At 51.9% G+C, this 21,499-nt stretch overlaps 1 protein-coding gene across 2 annotated transcripts in view; it reads left to right on the top strand.

The window, feature by feature from the left end:
* Positions 1–20,467, top strand: part of MYO1F (myosin IF) — a 51,152-nt gene extending 30,685 nt beyond the window's left edge. For both annotated transcript variants that reach the window (XM_024351131.3, XM_063800504.1), the window contains 13 exons: positions 1,568–1,649; positions 4,543–4,649; positions 5,001–5,099; positions 5,202–5,346; positions 11,062–11,176; positions 11,270–11,439; positions 14,074–14,219; positions 14,622–14,768; positions 14,956–15,104; positions 15,993–16,076; positions 18,744–18,939; positions 19,027–19,196; positions 19,975–20,467. In XM_024351131.3, the coding sequence (XP_024206899.1) occupies positions 1,568–1,649; positions 4,543–4,649; positions 5,001–5,099; positions 5,202–5,346; positions 11,062–11,176; positions 11,270–11,439; positions 14,074–14,219; positions 14,622–14,768; positions 14,956–15,104; positions 15,993–16,076; positions 18,744–18,939; positions 19,027–19,196; positions 19,975–20,051 (1,687 nt within the window). In that variant the 3' untranslated portion in view covers positions 20,052–20,467. The remainder of the gene's footprint in view (positions 1–1,567; positions 1,650–4,542; positions 4,650–5,000; positions 5,100–5,201; positions 5,347–11,061; positions 11,177–11,269; positions 11,440–14,073; positions 14,220–14,621; positions 14,769–14,955; positions 15,105–15,992; positions 16,077–18,743; positions 18,940–19,026; positions 19,197–19,974) is intronic.
* Positions 20,468–21,499: the final 1,032 nt, after the last annotated feature.

Raw genomic sequence — 21,499 nt, 5'->3', positions numbered from 1 at the left:
AAATTACCTAGGCGTGGTGGCGCGCACCTGTAATTCCAGCTACTCAGGAGGTGGAAGCATAAGAATCTCTTGAACCCAGGAGGCAGAGGTTGCAATGAGCCAAGATTGTGCCACTGCACTCCAGCCTGGGCGACAGAGGGAGATTCTGTCTCAAAAAAAAAAAAAAAAAAAAAAAAAACACACACACACACACACACAAAGAACGTAGTATTAGATGTAAAGTAATAAGACGGGGATCCTTAAAGTGCTTGACATGTGGTTCCTAGACCAGCAACCTGAGCATCCTTGGGCCTTGTTTCCAGTGCAGAATCTCCCTAGCCAGAAGGATCACTGGAGGTCCCAAGTTTAAGACCAGCCTGGGCAACATAGCAAGACCCCTGTCTCTTAAAAAAAAATTTTTTTTTAAATACTTGTCTACTCTGCCAGCAAAAATAATAATAATCAATTAATTAGCTGGGTGTGGTGGCACATGCCTATAGTCCCAGCTACTCGGGAGGCTGAGATAAAAGGATCACTTGAGCCTAGGAGGTGGAGGCTACAGTGAGCCGTGATTGCACCACTGCACTCCAGCCTTGGCAACAGACCTTATCTCTGAGGGGAAAAAAAAGGCAGAACCTCAAACTCCACCCCAGACCTCCAGAATCAGAATCTGCATCTGATTCTGAACTATCAGAATCTGAACAATGAGGTTTAGAACTATCGGAATCTAACCTGATCTTTAAACCAGGATGCACCCATGCCTCCCAGGGATCCATGTGCACATTAGGGTTTCAGCAGCACTTACCATTAAATCCACCCACTTTAAGCAGCGTCTAAATCAATGACGTTTAGCAAATTCACAGAACTGCGCAACCATCACCACAATCCGATTTTTTTTTTTTTTTTTTTTTGAGACAGTGTCTCTCACCCTGCCGCCCAGACTGGAGTGCAGTGGCACGATCTCGGCTCACTGCAACCTCCACCTCCTGGGTTCAAGCAATTCTCCTGCCTCAGCCTCCCGAGTAGCTGGGATAATAGACGCCCACCATCATGCCCAGCTAATTTTTGTATTTTTAGTAGAGACAGGGTTTCACCATGTTGGTCAGGCTTGTCTCAAACTCCTGACTTCAGGTGATCCACCTGCCTCAGCCTCCCAAAGTGCTGGGATTACAGGCATGCACCACCGCACCCGGCCTTATTAACCATTTTAAAATGTACAATTTATCCATGTTGTTCCCTTTTTGTGACAAAGAAAAAATAAAGGAAATAAATAAATAAATAAAATAAAATGAAATGAAATGTACAATTCAGTGGCATTCAATACATTCACACATTGGCTTGAGCCCAGGAGTTCCAGGCTGCAGTTCCTATCATCGCACCAATGCGCCCCAACCTGGAGGACAAAGCGAGGCCCTGCCTCAAAAAACAAACCAAAAAACCAACCCTCTGCATCTCACCCATCACAGCTCCCCTCCACATTGAGAGAACCATATTTTGCGTTGCGGCATTGAGGCTGCCCCACCCCTGGAGGAGAGTACCCGAAGGTCTAGCCATACCTCCAACTCCTCCTCTCCCCTTTCCTACCCAGGGCCTTCCTCCGGATGCTCTTCCCCGAGAAGCTGGATGGAGACAAGAAGGGGCGCCCCAGCACCGCCGGCTCCAAGATCAAGGTGGGCCTGGGGTGTACAACGGGGAGCTGGGCCTGCAGAGGGCTGAGTTCCACCCTACCTGGGGTCCGGACTCTGTTTCTCGCATTCCAATGTCTGTCTGTCTACCAATCCCGGGGCTTCTGCCTCTGTCTGTGATGTCATCTGTTCAGCAGGGTCTTCCTCCAGCTCTGGGTTTAGGGAGCTTGAACCAGCTTCTTGGAGGTCTCCATCAACTCCTTCAATGCAGAAGTAGACCATTATTCTAATACATTTTTGTTTGGTCTTTAGTCATTTATCATTTTTTAAATTTGTGGTAAAATATACATGACATAAAATTTATCATCTTAATAATATCCAGTAATTTTTTTTTTTTTGAGACAGAGTCTTGCTCTGTTGCCCAGGATGGAGTGCAGTGGCATGATCTGGGCCCTCTGCAACCTCCACCTCCTGGGTTCAAGCGATTCTTCTGCCTCAGCCTCCCAAGTAGCTGGGATTACAAGCATGCGCCACCACACCCAGCTAATTTTGTTTTTTTGTTGGTTTGTTTTTTTTTTGAGATGGAGTTTCACTCTTGTTGCCTAGGCTGGAGTGCAATGGCGTGATCTCCGCTCACCACAACCTCTGCCTCTTGGGTTCAAGTGATTCTCCTGCCTCAGCCTCCCAAGTAGCTGGGATTACAGGCATGCACCACCATGCCCGGCAAATTTTGTATTTTTAGTAGAGACAGGGTTTCACCATGTTGGCCAGGCTGTTCTCGAACTCCCGACCTCAGGTGATCCGCCTGCCTCAGCCTCCCAAAGTGCTGGGATTACAGGTGTGAGCCACGGCGCCCGGCCTAATTTTGTATTTTCAGTAGAGACGGGGTTTCACCATGTGGGCCAGGCTGGTCTCCTGACCTCAGGTGATCCGCCCGCCTCAGCCTCCCAAAGTGCTGGGATTACAGGTGTGAGCCACCGTGCCCAGCCTATCTAATAATATTTTAACCAGTTTTAATGTCACAGTTCAGTGGTATTAAGTGCATTCATATGGTTGTGCAACCATCACCACTACCCATCTCCAGAACTTTCTCATCTTCCCAAACTGAAACTGTGTCCCCAGGAAACACTGCCTATCTGCTTTCCAAGTCCCTGGCACTCACCATTCTGTCGCTATGAATGTGACAACAACTCTAGTCTGGGCAACAAAACAAGACCCCGTCTCTATAAAAAATAAATTAAAAATTAGCCAAGCATAGTAGTGCACACCTGTGGTCCCAGCTACTTGGGAGGCTGAGGCAGGAGGATCACTTGAGCCCAGGAAGTCGAGGCTGCAGTGAACCATGATTGCACCCTGGCACTTTAGCCTGGGAACAGAGTGAGACCTTGTCTCTTTAAAAAAAAAAAAAAAAAATCAGACCAGAGCAATGGCTCACACCTGTAATCCCAGCACTTTCAGAGGCTGAATCAGGCAGATCACTTGAAGTCAGGATTTCAAGACCAGCCTGGCCAACATGGTGAAAGCCCATCTCTACTAAAAATACAAAATTTAGCCAGCATGTGCCTGTAATCCCAGCTACTCAGGAGGCTGAGGCAGGAGAATTGCTTGAACTTGGGAGGTGGAGGTTGCAGTGAGCCAAGAGCCACTGCACTCCAACCTGGATGACAGAGCAAGACCCTGTCTCAAATAAATTAATAAATAAATAATAAAATAAAATAAAATAAAAATGCAAGCCAGGCACAGTGGCTCAAGCCTGTAATCCCAGGACTTTGGGAGGCTGAGGCAGGTGGATCACCTGAGGTCAGGAGTTGAAGACCAGCCCGGCCAACATGGTGAAACCCCGTCTCTACTAAAAATATATATATATATAAAAAAAGGAGCTGGGTGTGGTGGCAGCTACTCGGAAGGCTGAGGTAGGAGAATCACTTGAACCTGGGAGACAGAGGTTGCAGTGAGCCGAGATCATGCCACTGCACTCCAGCCTGGCAACAGAGCGAGATTTTGTCTCCAAATAAAAATAAAAATAAAACAAAATGCAAAACCCAAGGCAAACCTCTCAGGCATACACACAGTTTCCCTACCTTCAAAGTACGTGTCTCAGCCAGGCACAGTGGCTCAGACCTGTAATCCTAGCTACTCCGGAGGCTGAGGCAGTGGATCGCTTGAGCACAGGAGGCTGAGGCTACAGTGAACTATCACGGCGCCACTATACCCCAGCCTGAGTGACAGAGGGAGACCCTGTCTCAAAAAAAATCACCCAGCCAGGCACGGTGGCTCATGCCTGTAATCCCAACACTTTGGGAGCCAGAGGCGGATGGATCACCTGAGGTCAGGAGTTCATGACCAGCCTGACCAACATGGCAAAACCCTGTCTCTACTAAAAATTAGCCGGGTGTGGTGGCACATGCCTGTAATCCCGGCTACTTAGGAGGCTGAGGCAGAAGGATCTCTTGGATCCAGGTGGTGAAGGTTGCAGTGAGCCAAGATGGCACCATTGCGCTCCAGCCTGGGTGACAGAGCAAAATTCCATCTCAAAACAAAATAAAACAGAACAAAACAAAAAAACAAACACCCAAGGTACCTATCTCCCCAAAGGACAAAAAGAAATGCTCTCATAAGGGCTCTGTTACTCAGTCAACAAACATTTACTGAGCACTTACTATGTGCCAAGCTAAGTGGTGAGTGCGGTAGACGTGAGAGTTCCTTGTCTTGGGTTCGAGGGTCAGGCAGACACCCCACATCAGTCCCACTAGTGTGGTGTGCACTAGTGGAGGTGCACACAGACCAGGGACATCTGGCCCCTGTGGCTTATCTGTTACCAGCCCTCACCCACCCCCAGTCTCTGTCTATTGGGACTGTATCCAGGGTGGAAAAAAGAGGGGCCAGAGGGTCCCATCTCTGTGCCCCCCACCCACCCCTGCCTTCGCTTCTGCCTCAGAAACAAGCCAACGACCTGGTGGCCACACTGATGAGGTGCACACCCCACTACATCCGCTGCATCAAACCCAACGAGACCAAGAGGCCCCGAGACTGGGAGGAGAACAGGTGATCCCCCCCAACAAATCCAAGATTCATTCCCCCCAGCCCCTGCAGTTACCCCTAGAACTGACCGAGACATCTCCCTGACCTCCTGTAGGATGACCCAGGGACTAGCACAGCCCCTCCCACAACCCCCCACCTGCAGAACTGACCCCAGAAGGGATCATCAGGACAAGATCCCTCCCCCCAGTCCCCAGGCTGACCCCTGAAGCCCCCCCAGACCACAGAACTCACCCCCCAAACTTCCCTCAGCATGAATCCAGATCCCCCCAGGTCCCCCACCTCCAGCACCTCCCACCCACCCCCAGGACTGGTGACTCCCCACCCCGAGGGGACTCAGCCTACCCTCCCCACCAGAGTCAAGCACCAGGTGGAATACCTGGGCCTGAAGGAGAACATCAGGGTGCGCAGAGCCGGCTTCGCCTACCGCCGCCAGTTCGCCAAGTTCCTGCAGAGGTGAGGAGCCCTCCACCCCCGCCCTCGCCATCCCCCTCATCAGAACGCCCAGCCAGGCCTGTCTGCTATGAGCACTCCCACACCCCAGCCCTCCGCCCCCAGGTATGCCATTCTGACCCCCGAGACGTGGCCGCGGTGGCGTGGGGACGAACGCCAGGGCGTCCAGCACCTGCTTCGGGCGGTTAACATGGAGCCCGACCAGTACCAGATGGGGAGCACCAAGGTCTTTGTCAAGAACCCAGAGTCGGTGAGTGTGTTTGAGGGACAGGCAGAGAAGGAGGGAGAGGGGAAGAGAGAGAAAGGTATAGAGAGGGACTGAGAGAGACAGAGAGAGAGAGACAGAGGGAGACAGATTGAGAGAAAGACTGATAGATTGAGAAATTGAGAAACAGATTGAGAGAGAGGGATTGACAGAAAAATTGAGAGAGAGGTTGAGAGAGAAATTGAGAAAGCAATTCAGAGATTAATAGACTGAAAGTAAGAGACTGAGAGAGACTGAGCGAGAGATTAAGAAAGACTGCGATTGCCGGGCGCGGTGGCTCATGCCTGTAATCCCAGCACTTTGGGAGGCCGAGGCGGGCGGATCACAAGGCCAGGAGATCGAGACCATCCTGGCTAACACAGTGAAACCGCGTCTCTACTAAAAATACAAAAAAAATTAGCCGGGCATGGTGGCGGGCACCTGTGGTCCCAGCTACTCGGGAGGCTGAGGCAGAAGAATGGCTTGAACCCGGGAGGCAGAGGTTGCAGTGAGCCGAGATCGCGCCACTGCACTCCAGCCTGGGCGACAGAGCGAGACTCCGTCTCAAAAAAAAAAAAAAAAAAAAAAGAAAGACTGTGATTGAGAGATTGAGAGAGAGAGACTGAGAGAGACACTCTGGAAGAAATAGACCAAAAATTTTGACATAGAACAGAAAAAAGGCAAAATAAAACTAGCACCAAGTCAGGTGTGGTAGCGCATGCCTGTAATATCAGTGCTTTGGGAGGCTGAGGCAGGAGGATGGTTTGAAGCCAGGAGTTCGAGACCAGCCTGGGAAACATAGTGAGACCCTGTCTCTACAAAAGACAAAAAGAAAAAAGAAAAATAACTATCACCAGCAAAGACTATATAAAGTAAAATTTAATTTAGACAAAAATTTCAGTCTATGGATTTTGATTTGGAGAAGACAGACGGGGTAGAAATGATGAAATTCACGACGGCAGATGCTTAGTGGTAAAATCTTATAAGAACATCAACAACAAAGACAGACTGAATATTTATAAAAGAAAGAAAATAATCCTGATGAAAATAATCTTGCTGGCCAGGCGCAGTGGCTCACACCTGTAATCTCAGCAATTTGGGAGGCTGAGGTGGATGGATCACTTGAGGTCAGGAGTTCGAGACCAGCCTGGCCAACATGGTGAAACCCCTTCTCTATTAAAAGTACAAAAATTAGCTGGGCGTGGTGCACACCTGTAATACCAGCTACTCAGGAGGCTGAAGCAGGAGAGTCACTTTAACCCAGGAGGCAGAGGTTGAAGTGAGCCAAGATCGTACCACTGCACTCTAGCCTGGGCAACAGTAATTTAATTTTAGTAAAATAAGCTGGGTGCAGTGGCTCACGCCTATAATCTCAACACTTTGGGAAGCCAAGGCGAGTGGATCACGAGGTCAGGAGTTCAAGACCAGCCTGACCAACATGGTGAAACCCCGTCTCTACTACAAATAGAAAAAATTAGCCGAGTGTGGTGGTGCGCACCTGTAATCCCAGCTACTCAAGAGGCTGAGGCAGGAGAATCACTGGAACCCAGGAGGCAGAGATTGCAGTGAGCTGAGATCGCACCACTGCACTCTAGCCTGGGCAACAGAGCGAGACTCCATCTCAAAAAAAAAAAATTAGTAAAATGAAAATAGAAGAAAAGGCCAGGCACGGTGGCTCACAACTGTAATCCCAGCACTTTGGGAGGCCAGGGTGGTGGATCACTTGAGGTTAGGAGTTCGAGACCAGCCTGGCCAACATGGGGAAACCCCATCTCTACTAAAAATACAAAATAAGCCGGGCTTGGTGACACGTGCCTGTAATCCCAGCTACCTGGGAGGCTGAGGCAGGAGAATTGCTCGAACCTGGGAGGCAGAGGTTGCAGTGAGCTGAGATTGCGCCACTGCACTCCAGCCTGGGGGACAAAGTGAGACTCTGAAAAAAAGAAAAGAAAAGAAAAGAAAAGAAAAATAGCCAATGGTTTAACTGCTATATTTAAAAAGTAATCAAGAAATTAAATTAGCTTAATGGAGTTGGAGCCTTTCTCAACCAAAAATGCATTCATGTTGGGATGAATTTTTTTTTTTTTTTTTAGACAGAGTCTCGCTCTGTCACCCAGGCTAAAGTGGAATGGTGCAATCGTGACTCACTGCAACCTCCACCTTCCTGGTTCAAGCAATTCTCCTGCCTCAGCCTCCCAAGTAGCTGGAATTACAGGCACCCGCCACCACACCAGGCTAATTTTTGTGTTTTTAGTAGAGATGGGTTTTCACCCTGTTGGCCAGGCTGGTCCTGACCTCAAGTGATCCGCCCACCTCAGCCTCCCAAAGTGCTGGGATTATATGCACGAGCCACCGCGCCCGGCCCCTATTTTGATTTTCTTATGAACATGGTTTGGGCCATCCTCAAACATTTTATCTGCCTGTTGGCCTTTGTGGCCCAGCATCCCAGGTATAGTATAATAGTCTGCTGGGACGGCTGAAACAAAGTTCCACAAACTCCATGGCTTAACACAACAGCAATTTATTCTCTCACAGTTCCGCAAGTCAGAAGTCCAAAATCAAGGTGTTGGCATGGCCATACTCTCTAAAGGTTTTAAAGAAGAATCTGAGGCTGAGTGTGCTGGCTCATGCCTGTAATTCCCAGCACTTTGGGAGGCCGAGGCAGGCGGATCATGAGGTCAGGAGATTGAGACCACCTTGGCTAACACAGTGAAACCATGTCTCTACTAAAAAAATACAAAAAAGTTAGCCAGGCATGGTGGCGGGCGCCTGTAGTCCCAGCTACTCGGGAGGCTGAGGCAGGAGAATGGCGTGAACCCAGTAGATGGAGCTTGTAGTGAGCCGAGATCGCACCACTGCACTCCAGCCTGGGCGACAGAGCAAGACTCCGTCTCAAAAAAAAAAAAAAAAGAAGAAGAAGAAGAAGAAGAATCTGAGGCTGGGCACGCTGGCTCGCGCCTGTAATCCCAGCACTTTGGGAGGTCAAGGCTGGTAGAGTCCTTGAGCCCAAGAGTTCCAGACCAGTCTGGACAACATGGCAAAACCCCAACTCTACCTTTCTACCAAAAACAATATATATATAATAATACCATAATTAGCCTTGAGTGGGTGAGGTGGGAGGATCCCTTGAGCCCGGGAGCCGAGATCGCACCACTGCACTCCAGCCTGGGAAACAGAGCAAGACCCTGTCTCTGAAAAAATTAAAACTATTTTGGTCAGCAGAGCAGGCAGCAAGGCTCTTAGCAGCAATGTGCTACCTATGGACTTGTGAAAGCACTCTGGGTGAAGTGCTAATTTTTCTAAATAAAGCCCAATTGTGTGTGTGTGTGTGTGTGTGTATGCACGCATGTATGTGTGTGTCTGTGTGTGTGTGTGTATATATATATATATATTTTGTTGTTGTTGTTGTTGTGAGACAGGATCTCACTCTATCTCCCAGGCTGGAGTGCAGTCGCACAATCACAGCTCACTGCAGCCTCAACCTCCTGGGCTCAAAGAATCCTCCCACCTCACCCTCCGGAATAGCTGGGACTACACATGCGTGCCATCACCCTCGGCTAATTTTTGCTTATTTTTTGTAGAGACGGGGTCTTTCTACGTTGCCCAGGCTGGTCTTGAACTCCCGGGCTCAACAATGCTCCCACCTTAGCCTCCCAAAGTGCTGGGATTAGAGGCATAAGCCACCGCACCCAGCCTATATTTGCATTATTTCCCATCTTCACTAATTGACAATATTGTCCCTTTGATCACAGTTTCTCTTTGAATTAGGATGTTTCTCAAGCATCTGCCCTATTCCAGTTAACCATTCTATTCTCTGACAGGCATGCTATTGTTTTTATTACTATAGATTTACAGTATTTTAATATCCAGTAGGCTCCTCACCTTGTTCACCTGCTATTATTACAAATGAGTAGACATTCCTCTTAGACTTTGTACTTTGACTTGCTGTAATGTAATTCATTCTCTAAGTCCCCTCTGGGTCTAGACTTTTACAACTCAAAACCCTTTTCTCTGCTTTCTGCAAAAGCTTCCTTTCTGGGCCTGCCACGGATGGCTGTGCAGGTTGTACACTGCCCAACCACAAGGTTGCTAGTCACATCACAGTCCTACACATCAGATTTTCTTTTTCTTTCTTTTTTTTTGAGATGGAGTTTCATTCTTTTTTTTCAGGGGTCGGGGGACTGAGTCTCACTCTGTCGCCCAGGTTGGAGTGCAGTGGCTCAATCTCCGCTCACTGCAACCACCACCTCCCGAGTTCAAGCGATTCTCCTGCCTCAGTCTCCCGAGTAGCTGGGATGACAGGCATGCGCCACCACACCCGGCTAACTTTTGTATTATTAGTAGAGACGGGGTTTCACCATGTTGGCCAGGCTGGTCTCAAACTCTTGACCTCAGGTGATCTGCCCACCTCGGCCTCCCAAAATGCTGGGATTACAGGCTTGAGCCACTGCACCTGGCCACATTTTCATATTTACTGTATTTTATTGGTTTTCCAAGATGCACACTGGTTCCTATTTCTACCATCTCTGACACGGCAATGTACCTCGTGGATAGTGTAGAGTAACAGTGTAAGAAACCGTGACATCATACCGTTTCTTGCAAAAGCACACAGGTAGTAAGTGGCACAGCTGTGATCTGAAGCTAGTGACTCACTGTTATCATGTAAGGCAGAAGTGTGTACCCCACATGGGGAGAGACCCACAGGGAGGTCCAGTCATTTGGAGGAAGATAAAAATTTTTCCAGCCTGGGCAACATGGCAAGACCACATCACCACAAAATTAGCTGGGCATGGTGGCTCACAGCTGTAGTCCCAGCTACTCAGGAGGCAGAGGTGGGAGGATCACTTGAACCCAAGAGGTTGAAGCTGCAGTGAGCTATGACTGCACCACCACACTCCAGTCTGGGTGACGGAGCGAGACCCTGTCTTTTTCTTTTTTTCTTTTTTTGAGATGAAGTTTTGCTCTTGTTGCCCAGGCTAGAGTGCAATGGCACAATCTCGGCTCACCGCAACCTCCAACTCCCAGATTCAAGTGATTCTCCTGCCTCAGCCTCCTGAGTAGCTGGTATTACAGGCATGTGCCACCATGCCCGGCTAATTTTATGTTTTTAGTAAAGACAGGGTTTCTCCATGTTGATCAGGCTGGTCTCAAACTCCCGACCTCAGGCGATCTTCCCGCCTCAGCCTCCCAAAGTGCTGGGATTATAGGCATGAGCCACCAGCTTTTTTTGTTTTTGTTTTTTGTTTTTTTGAGATGGAGTTTCACTCTTGTTGTCCAGGCTGGAGTGCAATGGCGCGATCTCAGCTCACTGCAACCTCCGCCTCCCGGGTTCAAGTGATTCTCCTGCCTCAGGCTCCCGAGTAGCTGGGATCACAGGCATCTACCACCATGCCCAGCTAATTTCTTTTTGTATTTTTAGTAGAGATGGGGTTTCACTATGTCGGTCAGGCTGGTCTCAAACTCCTGACCTCAGGTGATCCACCCGCCTCGGCCTCCCGAAGTGCTAGGATTACAGGCGTGAGCCACTGCGCCCGGCCCCTTTTTCTTCTTTTCTTTATGAACGAGTGTCACTAGAAAGACCCCGCCTCTTAAAAAAATTAGCACATGTGTGGGGATGGGTGAGCAAAAGCGTGTGAGTAGGGTGAGCGCAGGGAAAACCCGGAACTGCAGCCCCTGGGGAGACACCAGGACTCACCCTTGCCCCCCACAACCCCCGCCCAGCTTTTCCTCCTGGAGGAGGTGCGAGAGCGAAAGTTCGATGGCTTTGCCCGAACCATCCAGAAGGCCTGGCGGCGCCACGTGGCTGTCCGGAAGTACGAGGAGATGCGGGAGGAAGGTGAGAGGCTTCAGGTAAACGGCGCGGGGTGGGGGCACAAGGACCTGGAGGAGCTGTATCAGGAGCTCTGCCCTCCACCCTCTGTCCCCGCAGCTTCCAACATCCTGCTGAACAAGAAGGAGCGGAGGCGCAACAGCATCAATCGGAACTTCGTCGGGGACTACCTGGGGCTGGAGGAGCGGCCCGAGCTGCGTCAGTTCCTGGGCAAGAGGGAGCGGGTGGACTTCGCCGATTCGGTCACCAAGTACGACCGCCGCTTCAAGGTGAGGCACTAGTGGGTGGGCACAGCAAGACCCTGGCTACAGCCTGGCACCCTCACCTGGCCCAGATGCACCTGCCCACAGCCAGATATCCCCCAGCCTAGATCCATCTGTTCCATCACAGGTATACCCTCACCTGGCACAGACACACCTGTCCATAGGTATCTATCCCCCAGCCTAGATCCATCTGTTCCATCACAGGTATATCCTCACCTAGCCCAGGCACACCTGCCCACAGGTATCTATCCCCCAGCCTAGATCAATCTGTTCCATCACAGGTACATCATTACCCGGCACAGACACACCTGCCCACAGGTATACACTCAAGTATAGCAGACACAGCTGTCCATCAAACATGCACTTGTAGCCCAGACACACCTGTCAGATACACCCTCACCTGGCCAGATGCATCTCTCAACAATCACACATTCATTCACCTTGTCTAGAAGCCCCAACCACGGGGCCACCCTTGCCTATCCTAGACACACCCATCCATTAGGTACACTCTACCTTCAACCTGGAAATTAGATATACCTTCACCTGGCCCAGACACACATGTCCACAGGTACACTCTCACCTGGCCCAGGCAGCCTAGTCCATAGGTACATGCTGTCTACAGGGATACACCACCTGACCCGTGCATTCATGCTTGGCATAGACAGCTGGGCACCTCCACCAACAGACACATCCTCTTCTGCCCCAGACAGCCCTGAACCTAGGTGTACTCTAATCACCTAGCCTGGACTCTCCTGTCCACAGGTACACCCAGACTTGGCCTGTTTACCGTCACCTGTACCTGGGCGGGCCAGGTACACACTCACTTGACCCATATCTCATGTCCCAGAGAGTCACCTAGCCCAGTAACTCACCCTACCCTCACCTTAGAGAGGCCTATGTGTGGCAGGTACACACTGAGATCACCTATATACCATCTTTACCTGGATGGATAGTCTCATATGGCCTGGACACCCTCACCCACCTTGGACAAGTTTATGTGGCAGGTGCCTCCTCACATGATCTGTACAACTTCACATACCAGACATACATTATTAGGTACCTTCACCTGATCCACCCACCTGCTTTGGACAGGTCTGTGTGGCAGGTATGCCCTCTCAGGTGACCTGTATACCATCACCTAAAATGTTTTCACTGAGACAGGTATCCCCACTAGACCCAGAGAACTCTGACCGCAGGCCAGCTCAACCGGCTTGCACATTCACCCTTCTACCAGGTACACCCTCACCTGCCTTCCTGTACAAACTCATAGAGTTCAGATACACACCCGCTCACTTCCTCTCATGATCCAGATACTCCTATTTACCTGACTTGTACACCCTCACCTGAACCATAATACCTTTACCTGAGCTGGCTACAGTCACATGACCCAAGTACTTTCGCCTGGTCTAAGTGTTCTCATCTGGCCCGGGAACCCATGTCCAGCAGGTGCCTTACCTACCCAGCACCTGTTCACTGACCCAAACACCCTTTTCTAGCCAACCAACCAACCAACACATTCCCATCTGACCTCGTTTCTTTTTTGTTTTTGTTTTTTGTTTTTTTGAGACAGAGTTTTGCTCTTTTGTGTGTGTGTGTTGAGTCAGAATCTTGTTATGTCGCCCAGGCTGGAGTGCAGTGGCACAACCTCGCTCACTGCAACCTCTGCCTCCCAGGCTCAAGCAATTCTCCTGCCTCAGCCTCCCGAGTAGCTGGGACTACAGGCATGTGCCACCACGCCCGGCTAGTTTTTTGTATTTTTAGTAGAGATGGGGTTTCATGGTGTTAGCCAGGATGGTCTCAATCTTCTGACCTTGTGATCCACCCACCTCAGCCTCCCAAAGTGCTGGGATTACAGGCGTGTGCCACCGCGCCTGATCTGTTATTTTTTGTTTGTTTGTTTTTGAGACAGGGTCTTGCTCTGTCACCCAGGCTGGAGTGCAGTGGCAGGATCTCGGCTCACTGCAACCTCATCCTCCTGGGTTCAAGCGATTCTCCTGTCTCAGCCTCCTGAGTAGCTGGGACTACAGGTGCCCACCACCTCGCCCAGCTAATTTTTGTATTTTTAGTAGAGACGGGGTTTCACCATGTTGGTCAGCCTGGTTTCAAACTCCTGACCTCATGATCTGCCCGCCTCGGCCTCCCAAAATGCTGGGATTACAGGCGTGAGCCACGGCACCCAGCCCTCCTTCTGTTTCTTATATAACAACTCATGGCCAGGCGTAGTGGCGCACACCTGTAATCCCAACCCTTTGGGAGGCCAAGGAGGACAGTTTGCTTGAGATCAGGAGCTCAAGACCAGCCTGGGCAACAGGGCAAAACCCTGAATCTACAAAAAATACCAAAATTAGCTGGGCATGGTGGTGTGCACCTGTGGTCCCAGCTACTCAGGAGGCTGAGGCAGGTGGATCACTCAAGCCCAGGAAGGGGAGGTTGCAGTGAGCTATGATGGCACCACTGCACTCCAGCCTGAGCGACAGAGTGAGACCCTGTCTACAAAACAGACGACTCATACACCTTCACCTGGAGGGCTCCCACCTTCCTCACCTGACCTGCCAGCACCACCCCTCTGCCTGGGGTGGATCCTCTGTGGCCAGGCTGGCCAGGCTACAGGCATCAGCCTCTAATCCTGCATCCCCACAGCCCATCAAGCGGGACTTGATCCTGACGCCCAAGTGTGTGTATGTGATTGGGCGAGAGAAAGTGAAGAAGGGACCTGAGAAGGGCCAGGTGTGTGAAGTCTTGAAGAAGAAAGTGGACATCCAGGCTCTGCGGGGAGTCTCCCTCAGGTGAAGCCAGGTCCCTACCTGCCGCACAGTCACTCTCACCTGTCCCCTGGCTGCCCTCATTCTAGTGACCCCGTCTGTTACCCTGACAATCTTACCTGGTGCCATGCCTGTAGCCCTCTGTTGGCCCCACCTGTCATGTTCACCTGCCCCCTATGCTCATGATCCTTAGATGCCAAATGCTTCCGTCCTGCACCTTACCCTCTTACTAGACCTCACCTGGCCCTCTTCTGTAACCACCTCTTCCACTCCTTGCCACATCTCCCTTTTTCTCCTACCTGGTCACCGCTGACTTGGCCCTTAGCTGACCCTTCCCTAAATCCACCTTCAGCCACCTTCATCTGTCTCTCTCACCTGTCGCCCTCACCTGTGTCCCACCTGACGCTCTCACCCGCCCCTCCCCAGCACGCGACAGGACGACTTCTTCATCCTCCAAGAGGATGCCGCCGACAGCTTCCTGGAGAGCGTCTTCAAGACCGAGTTTGTCAGCCTTCTGTGCAAGCGCTTCGAGGAGGCGACGCGGAGGCCCCTGCCCCTCACCTTCAGCGACACGTACGGCCCCGCCAACCCCAGCACCATCTCGGGGTGGTCTCGGCGCGGCGCACCCTCTCCCGCCCCACCGACCCGGCCGAACTGCGCTTCGGCCCCGGCCCCGGCCCCGCCCCTGCCCCAACCAGCGAGAGTTGGGTGGGGCGGGGGACCTCAGCCAGCGCCCCCAAGCTTTCTTCTCTCCCCATAGACTACAGTTTCGGGTGAAGAAGGAGGGCTGGGGCGGTGGCGGCACCCGCAGCGTCACCTTCTCCCGCGGCTTCGGCGACTTGGCAGTGCTCAAGGTTGGCGGTCGGACCCTCACGGTCAGCGTGGGCGATGGGCTGCCCAAGAGCTCCAGTGAGTCTGCGCGGAACTAGGGCAGAGGGGGCGGGGCCAGCGAGGCTGGTTAAGAGTGGACGAAGGCCAGGAAGGGGAGTGTCTACAGAGAGAGAGAGAGACTTTTGAGTTTTGTGGTTTTTTTAAGACGGAGTCTCACTCTGTCGCCCAGGCTGGGGTGTTGTGGCACGATCTTGGCTCACCGCAACCTCCGCCACCCGGGTTCAAGCGATTCTCTTGCCTCAGCCTCCCGAGTAGCTGGGATTACAGGCGCCTGCCACCGCGCCCAGCTAATTTTTGTAGTTTTAGTAGAGACGGGGTTTCACCATCTTGGCCAGGCTGGTCTTGAACTCATTACCTCATGCTCCACCCGCCTCGGCCTCCCAAAGTGCTGGGATTACAGGCGTGAGCCACTGCGCCCGACCAGAGAGACAGACTTTTAAACAAAGGCCGCAACCAATTAGTGGGCGTGAAATGTGGAGGAGGGACGTGGCCATGGAGGAAACCAATCAAAATAGTGGGGCGGGGCCAGCAGGCTGGACCAGAGAGGGCAACAGCAAGGAAGGCGCGGGTCTAGAGAGAGAGAAAGACTGTTAAGGAGAAGACATGACCAATGCGGGGGCGAGAAATGTAGAGGGGTGCGGCCAGAGCGGCAACCCTGGAACTGGGTAGTGATGAAGGAGTGACCTAAAGTGGGCGGGCCCAAAGAGCAAGGCCAGTGAGGTGTTGGGCCCTTGGGGGGCGAGGCCAATTAGTGGGCGGAGCCAGTGTAACTGTACCTAAGGGGCGGTGCTAATGGGAGAGCCTGAGGGGGCGGGGTGCGGCGGAGCCTCAGAATGGACTAGATTTGTGGGCGGGGCAAAGACCGTGGTCTGTCTGTCATTCAACTCCCTGACACTCTTCTTTCAGAGCCTACGCGGAAGGGAATGGCCAAGGGAAAACCTCGGAGGTCGTCCCAGGCCCCTACCCGGGCGGCCCCTGCGCCCCCCAGAGGTGAGGAGCTGCGTCCCTTGCTATATTCCTTTGTCTGTTGTGGGTCCCATGGCCTAAGCCAGACCTTCAGCAAACGAAATCTAACAAACACAGTTTACCACTCACTTCTCTGTCCAGGACTCTCCGTAGCTCCACATCTCCCGCAGAATAAAGGCTAAACTTAGTTTGGCATTCAGAGCCCTTCAAAACCCAAACCCAGCTAACCACTGACATCTTCTCTCCTCCTACCCTACACTCCTGCCCTGTAAACTACATCTTTTTTTTTTTTTTTTTTTTTTTTTTTTGAGATGGAGTCCAACTCTGTCTCCCAGGTTGGGGTGCAGTGGAGCGATCTCGGTTCACTGCAACCTTCGCCTCCTGGATTCAAGCGATTCTCCTGCCTCAGCCTCCCGAGTAGCTGAGATTACAGGCACCCGCCACCACGCCCGGCTAATTTTTGTATCGTTTTAGTAGAGACAGGGTTTCACCACATTGTTCAGGCTGGTCTCGAACTCCTGACCTCAGGTGACCCGCCCGTCTCGGCCTCCGAAAGTGCTGGGATTAACAAGCATGAGCCACGGCGCCTGGCCTCAAACTACATCTTATTTTCCCAATTCACAAAATTTATTCTTACCTCCAGGCCTTTGGGCCGTTTTCTCTGCTTCTCTCTCAAATTCCCATTCCATTCGTTGAGCTCTTATTTATCCACCAAGACTTACCCACAGAAGCCCTCCTACAGAGGATAGGAGGAGGGAAACTTGCCCCTGCAAAGCCACTCCTGGCCAGGCAAGATGGCTCACACCTGTAATCCAAGCACTCTTGGTAGGCCAAGGCAGGAGGATCACTTGAGTTCAAGATCAGCCTGGGCAACATAGCAAGATCCTGTCTCTACCAAAAATTCTTTCTTTTTTTTTTTTTTTTTTTTTTTTGAGACAGTCTCGCTCTGTCACCCAGGCTGGAGTGCAGTGGCATGATCTTGGCTCACTGCAACATCCACCTCCTGGGTTCAAGCGATTCTCCTGCCTCAGCCCCCTGAGTAGCTGGGACTACAGGCGTGTGCTACCACGCCTAGATTTTTTTTTTTTTTTTTTTTTTTTTTTGAGACAGAGTCTAGCCCTGTTGCCCAGGCTGGGGTGCAATGGTGCGGTCTCAGCGCACTGCAACTTTCCACCTTCTGGGTTCAAGAGATTCTCCTGCCTCAGCCTCCCCAGTAGCTGGGATTACAGGCATGCACCACCATGCCCAGCTAATTTTATCTTTAGTAGAGACAAGGTTTCACCATGTTGGCCAGACTGGTCTGGAACTCCTGACCTCGTGATCCACCCGCCTCGGCCTCCCAAACTGCTGGGATTACAGGTGTGAGCCACCACGCCCGGCCTTTTTTTTTTTTTTTTTTTTTTTGAGACGGTGTCTTGCTCTGTTGCCCAGGCTGGAGTGCAGTGGCGTGATCTTGGCTCACTGTAACCTCCACCTCCCAGGTTGAAGCAATTCTCCTGCCTCAGCCTCCCGAGTAGCTGGGACTACAGGCACACGCCATCATGCCTGGCTAATTTTTGTATTTTTAGTACAGGCGGAGTTTCACTATGTTGGCCAGGCTTGTCTCAAACTCCAGACCTCGTGATCAGCCCGCCTTAGCCTCCCAAAGTGCTAGGATTACAGGCGTGAGCCACCGCGCCTAGCCTAAAAATTCTTTTTAAATTAGCTGGGCATGGTGGTGTGTGCCTGTAGTCCCAGCTATTTAGGAGGCTGAGAGGGGAGAATATCATGAGCCTAAGAGTTGGAGTCTGCAGTGAGCTATGATCTCACTGCTGCACTCCATCCTGGGCCACAGAGCAAAACCCTGTCTCTAAACAAATAAAAAATAAATAAGGCCAAGTACAGTGGCTCATGCCTGTAAAACCAGCATGTTGGGAGGCCGAAGTGGGAGGATTGCTTGAGGCCAGGAGTTTGAGACCAGCCTGAGCAACATAGTGAGACCCCATCCCTACTTTAAAAATTATAAAAATCAACTGGGCATAGTGGAGCATACCTGTAGTCCCAGCTCCCCTTAAAAGGAGGCTAAGGAGGGAGGATTGCTTGAGCTCAGGAGGTCAGAGTTGCAGTGAGCTACGATTGTACCACTGCACTCCAACCTGGGCGAGAGTGAGACCATGTCTCAAAATAAACAAATAAAAGTAAAAAATAATTGGCCAGGCGCGGTGGCTCATGCCTGTAATCCCAGCACTTTGGGAGGCCAAGGCGGGCGGATCACGAGGTCAGGAGATCGAGACCATCCTGGCTAACATGATGAAACTCCGTCTCTACTAAAAATATTTTAAAAATTATCCAGGCGTGGTGGCAGGTGCCTGTAGTCCCAGCTACTCGGGAGGCTGAGGCAGGAGAATGGCATGAACCCAGGAGGCGGAGCTTGCAGTGAGCCGAGATTGCGCCACTGCACTCCAGCCTGAGCGACTGAGCAAGACTCCATCTCAAAAAAAAAAAAGTAAAAAATAATTTTAAAATTATGCTTAAAAAAGCTTCTGTCTAGGCCCTCCCATCGGCAGAGTCCCTCCGTCTGGCCCAATCCTTACCACACTGGGTTGAGAGTGTCGCAGTCTCCTCCCTCAGCCTGAGAACTTGGAGCCAAGTCCTCCTCAAATCCTCCTAGCATCACCCTAATACATGTCTTCATCCTTGCTCCTGCCACAGGCATGGATCGCAATGGGGTGCCCCCCTCTGCCAGAGGGGGCCCCCTGCCCCTGGAGATCATGTCTGGAGGGGGCACCCACAGGCCTCCCCGGGGCCCTCCGTCCACATCCCTGGGAGCCAGCAGACGACCCCGGGCACGTCCGCCCTCAGAGCACAACACAGAATTCCTCAACGTGCCTGACCAGGGCATGGCCGGGTAGGTGGGGTGGGAGGGCAGCTCCAGGAGGTGGGCAGGGGGTAGGGGAGTGTCTGGGGCTGTGACTCAAACCCCCTGTGCCCACAGCATGCAGAGGAAGCGCAGCGTGGGGCAACGGCCAGTGCCTGGTGTGGGCCGACCCAAGCCCCAGCCTCGGACACATGGTCCCAGGTGCCGGGCCCTATACCAGTACGTGGGCCAAGATGTGGACGAGCTGAGCTTCAACGTGAACGAGGTCATCGAGATCCTCATGGAAGGTGTGTGTACCAGGGCAGAAGCTGGGGTGAGGGGAGTGGTAAGATCCCTGACATCAGCTGGGCGCGGTGGCTCACGCCTGTAATCCCAGCATTTTGGGAGGCCGAGGCGGGCAGATCACGAGGTCAGGAGATCGAGACCATCCTGGCTAACACGGTGAAACCCCGTCTCTACTAAACATACAAAAAATTAGCCGGGCGTGGTGGCGGGCGCCTGTAGTCCCAGCTACTCGGGAGGCTGAGGCAGGAGAATGGCATGAAGCCAGGAGGCGGAGCTTGCAGTGAGCCGAGATTGCGCCAACACACTCCAGCCTGGGCGATAGAGCGAGACTCCGTCTCAAAAAATAAAAAATAAAAATAAAGAACCCTGACTGACATTGCCAGGCAGACCCCACCACTGCACACCCTCCCCACGGGAGAACAGAGATAACAGATGGGCGAGGTGGCTCATACCTGTAATCCCAGCACTTTCGGTGGCTGAGGCAGGAGGATCACTTGAGGTCAGGAGTTTGAGACAAGCCTGGGCAACCTAGCAATACCCCATCTCTACAAAAGATTTAAAAAAAAAAAAAATTTAAAGAGTAGAAATGGCCGGATGCAGTGGCTCACACCTGTAATCCCAGCACTTTGGGAGGCTGAGGCAGGAGGATGGCATAAGCCTAGGAGTTTAAGACCAGCCTGGACAACAGAGGGAGTCCCCATGAACAAGATGGACAGACCAGGCATGACAGCTTTCTCCAGGGCCAGCTAGGGGCACCTCAAGCTTTCCTCTCTCCCACAGATCCCTCGGGCTGGTGGAAGGGCCGGCTTCACGGCCAGGAGGGCCTTTTCCCAGGAAACTACGTGGAGAAGATCTGAGCTGGGCCCTGGGATACTGCCTTCTCTTTCGCCCGCCTGTCTGCCTGCCTGCCTGGTGGGGAGCCAGGCCCTGCCAATGAGAGCCTCGTTTACCTGGGCTGCAATGGCCTAAAAGTCCAGTCCTGTGGCCTCCAGTCCTGCCCAGGCCCTGGGTCACCAGGTCACTGCTGCAGCCCCCACCCCTGGGCCCTGGTCTTCCTCCAACATCACACCTGCTGCCCATTCTCCATTTCTGTGTGTGTCAAAGGGGACTAACAGCAGAATCTACCTCCCAACTGCCATGTGATTAAGAAATGGGTCTTGAGTCCTGTGCTGTTGGCAAAGTGCCAGGCACAGTTGGGGAGGGGGGGGTCCTTGACAAGCGTGACTTTGCTCATTCTGTCATCACTAAGGCAATAAACCTTTGCCAGGTGAAAGCACGAGTTAACTTACTAAGTGCCCAACAAGGACGATGTTTTCACAGCCCTGTGAGGTAGGAGCTGTGAAGGACCCCATCTTACAGGTGGAACAATGGAGGTTCAGAGAGGTTCACTGACCCAAGACTGCACAGAGCCATGCCTTGCATTCATATGTGACCACAAAGCTTGAATTTGTCCCAGTTTGGGCTGGGCGCAGTGGCTCACACCTGTAATCCCAGCACTTTGGGAGGCTGAGGCGGGCAGATCACGTGAGACCAGGAGTTCAAGACCAGCCTGGATAACACAGCAAAACCCTGTTTCTACTAAAAATTTAAAAAAAAAAAAAAAAAAGCCAGGTGTGGTGGTGCCTGCCTGTAATCCCAGCTACTGGGAAGCCTGAAGCAGGAGAATCGCTTGAACCCGGGAGGCAGAGGCTGCTGTGAGCCGAGATCATGCCACTGCACTCCAGCCTGGGCAACAGAGCAAGACCCTGTCTCAGAAAAAAAGAAAGGAAGGAAGGGAGGGAGGGAGGGAGGAGGTGGGCACGGTGCCTCACACCTGTAATCCTAGCACTTTGGGAGGCCGAGGCGGGCAGATCACAAGGTCAGGAGATCGATACCATCCTGGCTAACACGGGGAAACCTTGTCTCTACTAAAAATACAAAAAAGTAGCCCGGCGTGGTGGCGGGCGCCTGTAGTCCCAGCTACTCGGGAGGCTGAGGCAGGAAAATGGCATGAACCTGGGAGAAGGAGCTTGCAGTGAGCTGAGATCGCGCCACTGCCCTCCAGCCTGGGCAACAGAGCGAGACTCCATCTCAAAAAAAAAAAAGAAAGAAAAAAATAAAAGAAAGAATTTGTCTCAGTTTCCCTTCCAAAATCTGCATCCCAAATGGTCCAGCAGGTCCTGTTAGTCTTGAAGCTACAGCCGCCAAACCCATCTGGGACCTATGGAGAGAGGCAGGTCCCACATGCCACATGCTCCCACCCTCAATGCACTCTGGGTCACTCCTGCCCCCTGCACCCCAATCCCATTTCTGTGCCCTCTTAGTC

The sequence above is a fragment of the Pan troglodytes genome, chromosome 20, assembly GCF_028858775.2.
Source record: "Pan troglodytes isolate AG18354 chromosome 20, NHGRI_mPanTro3-v2.0_pri, whole genome shotgun sequence".
NCBI lineage: Eukaryota > Metazoa > Chordata > Mammalia > Primates > Hominidae > Pan > Pan troglodytes.
This window is presented reverse-complemented; position numbering and strand designations above follow the sequence as displayed.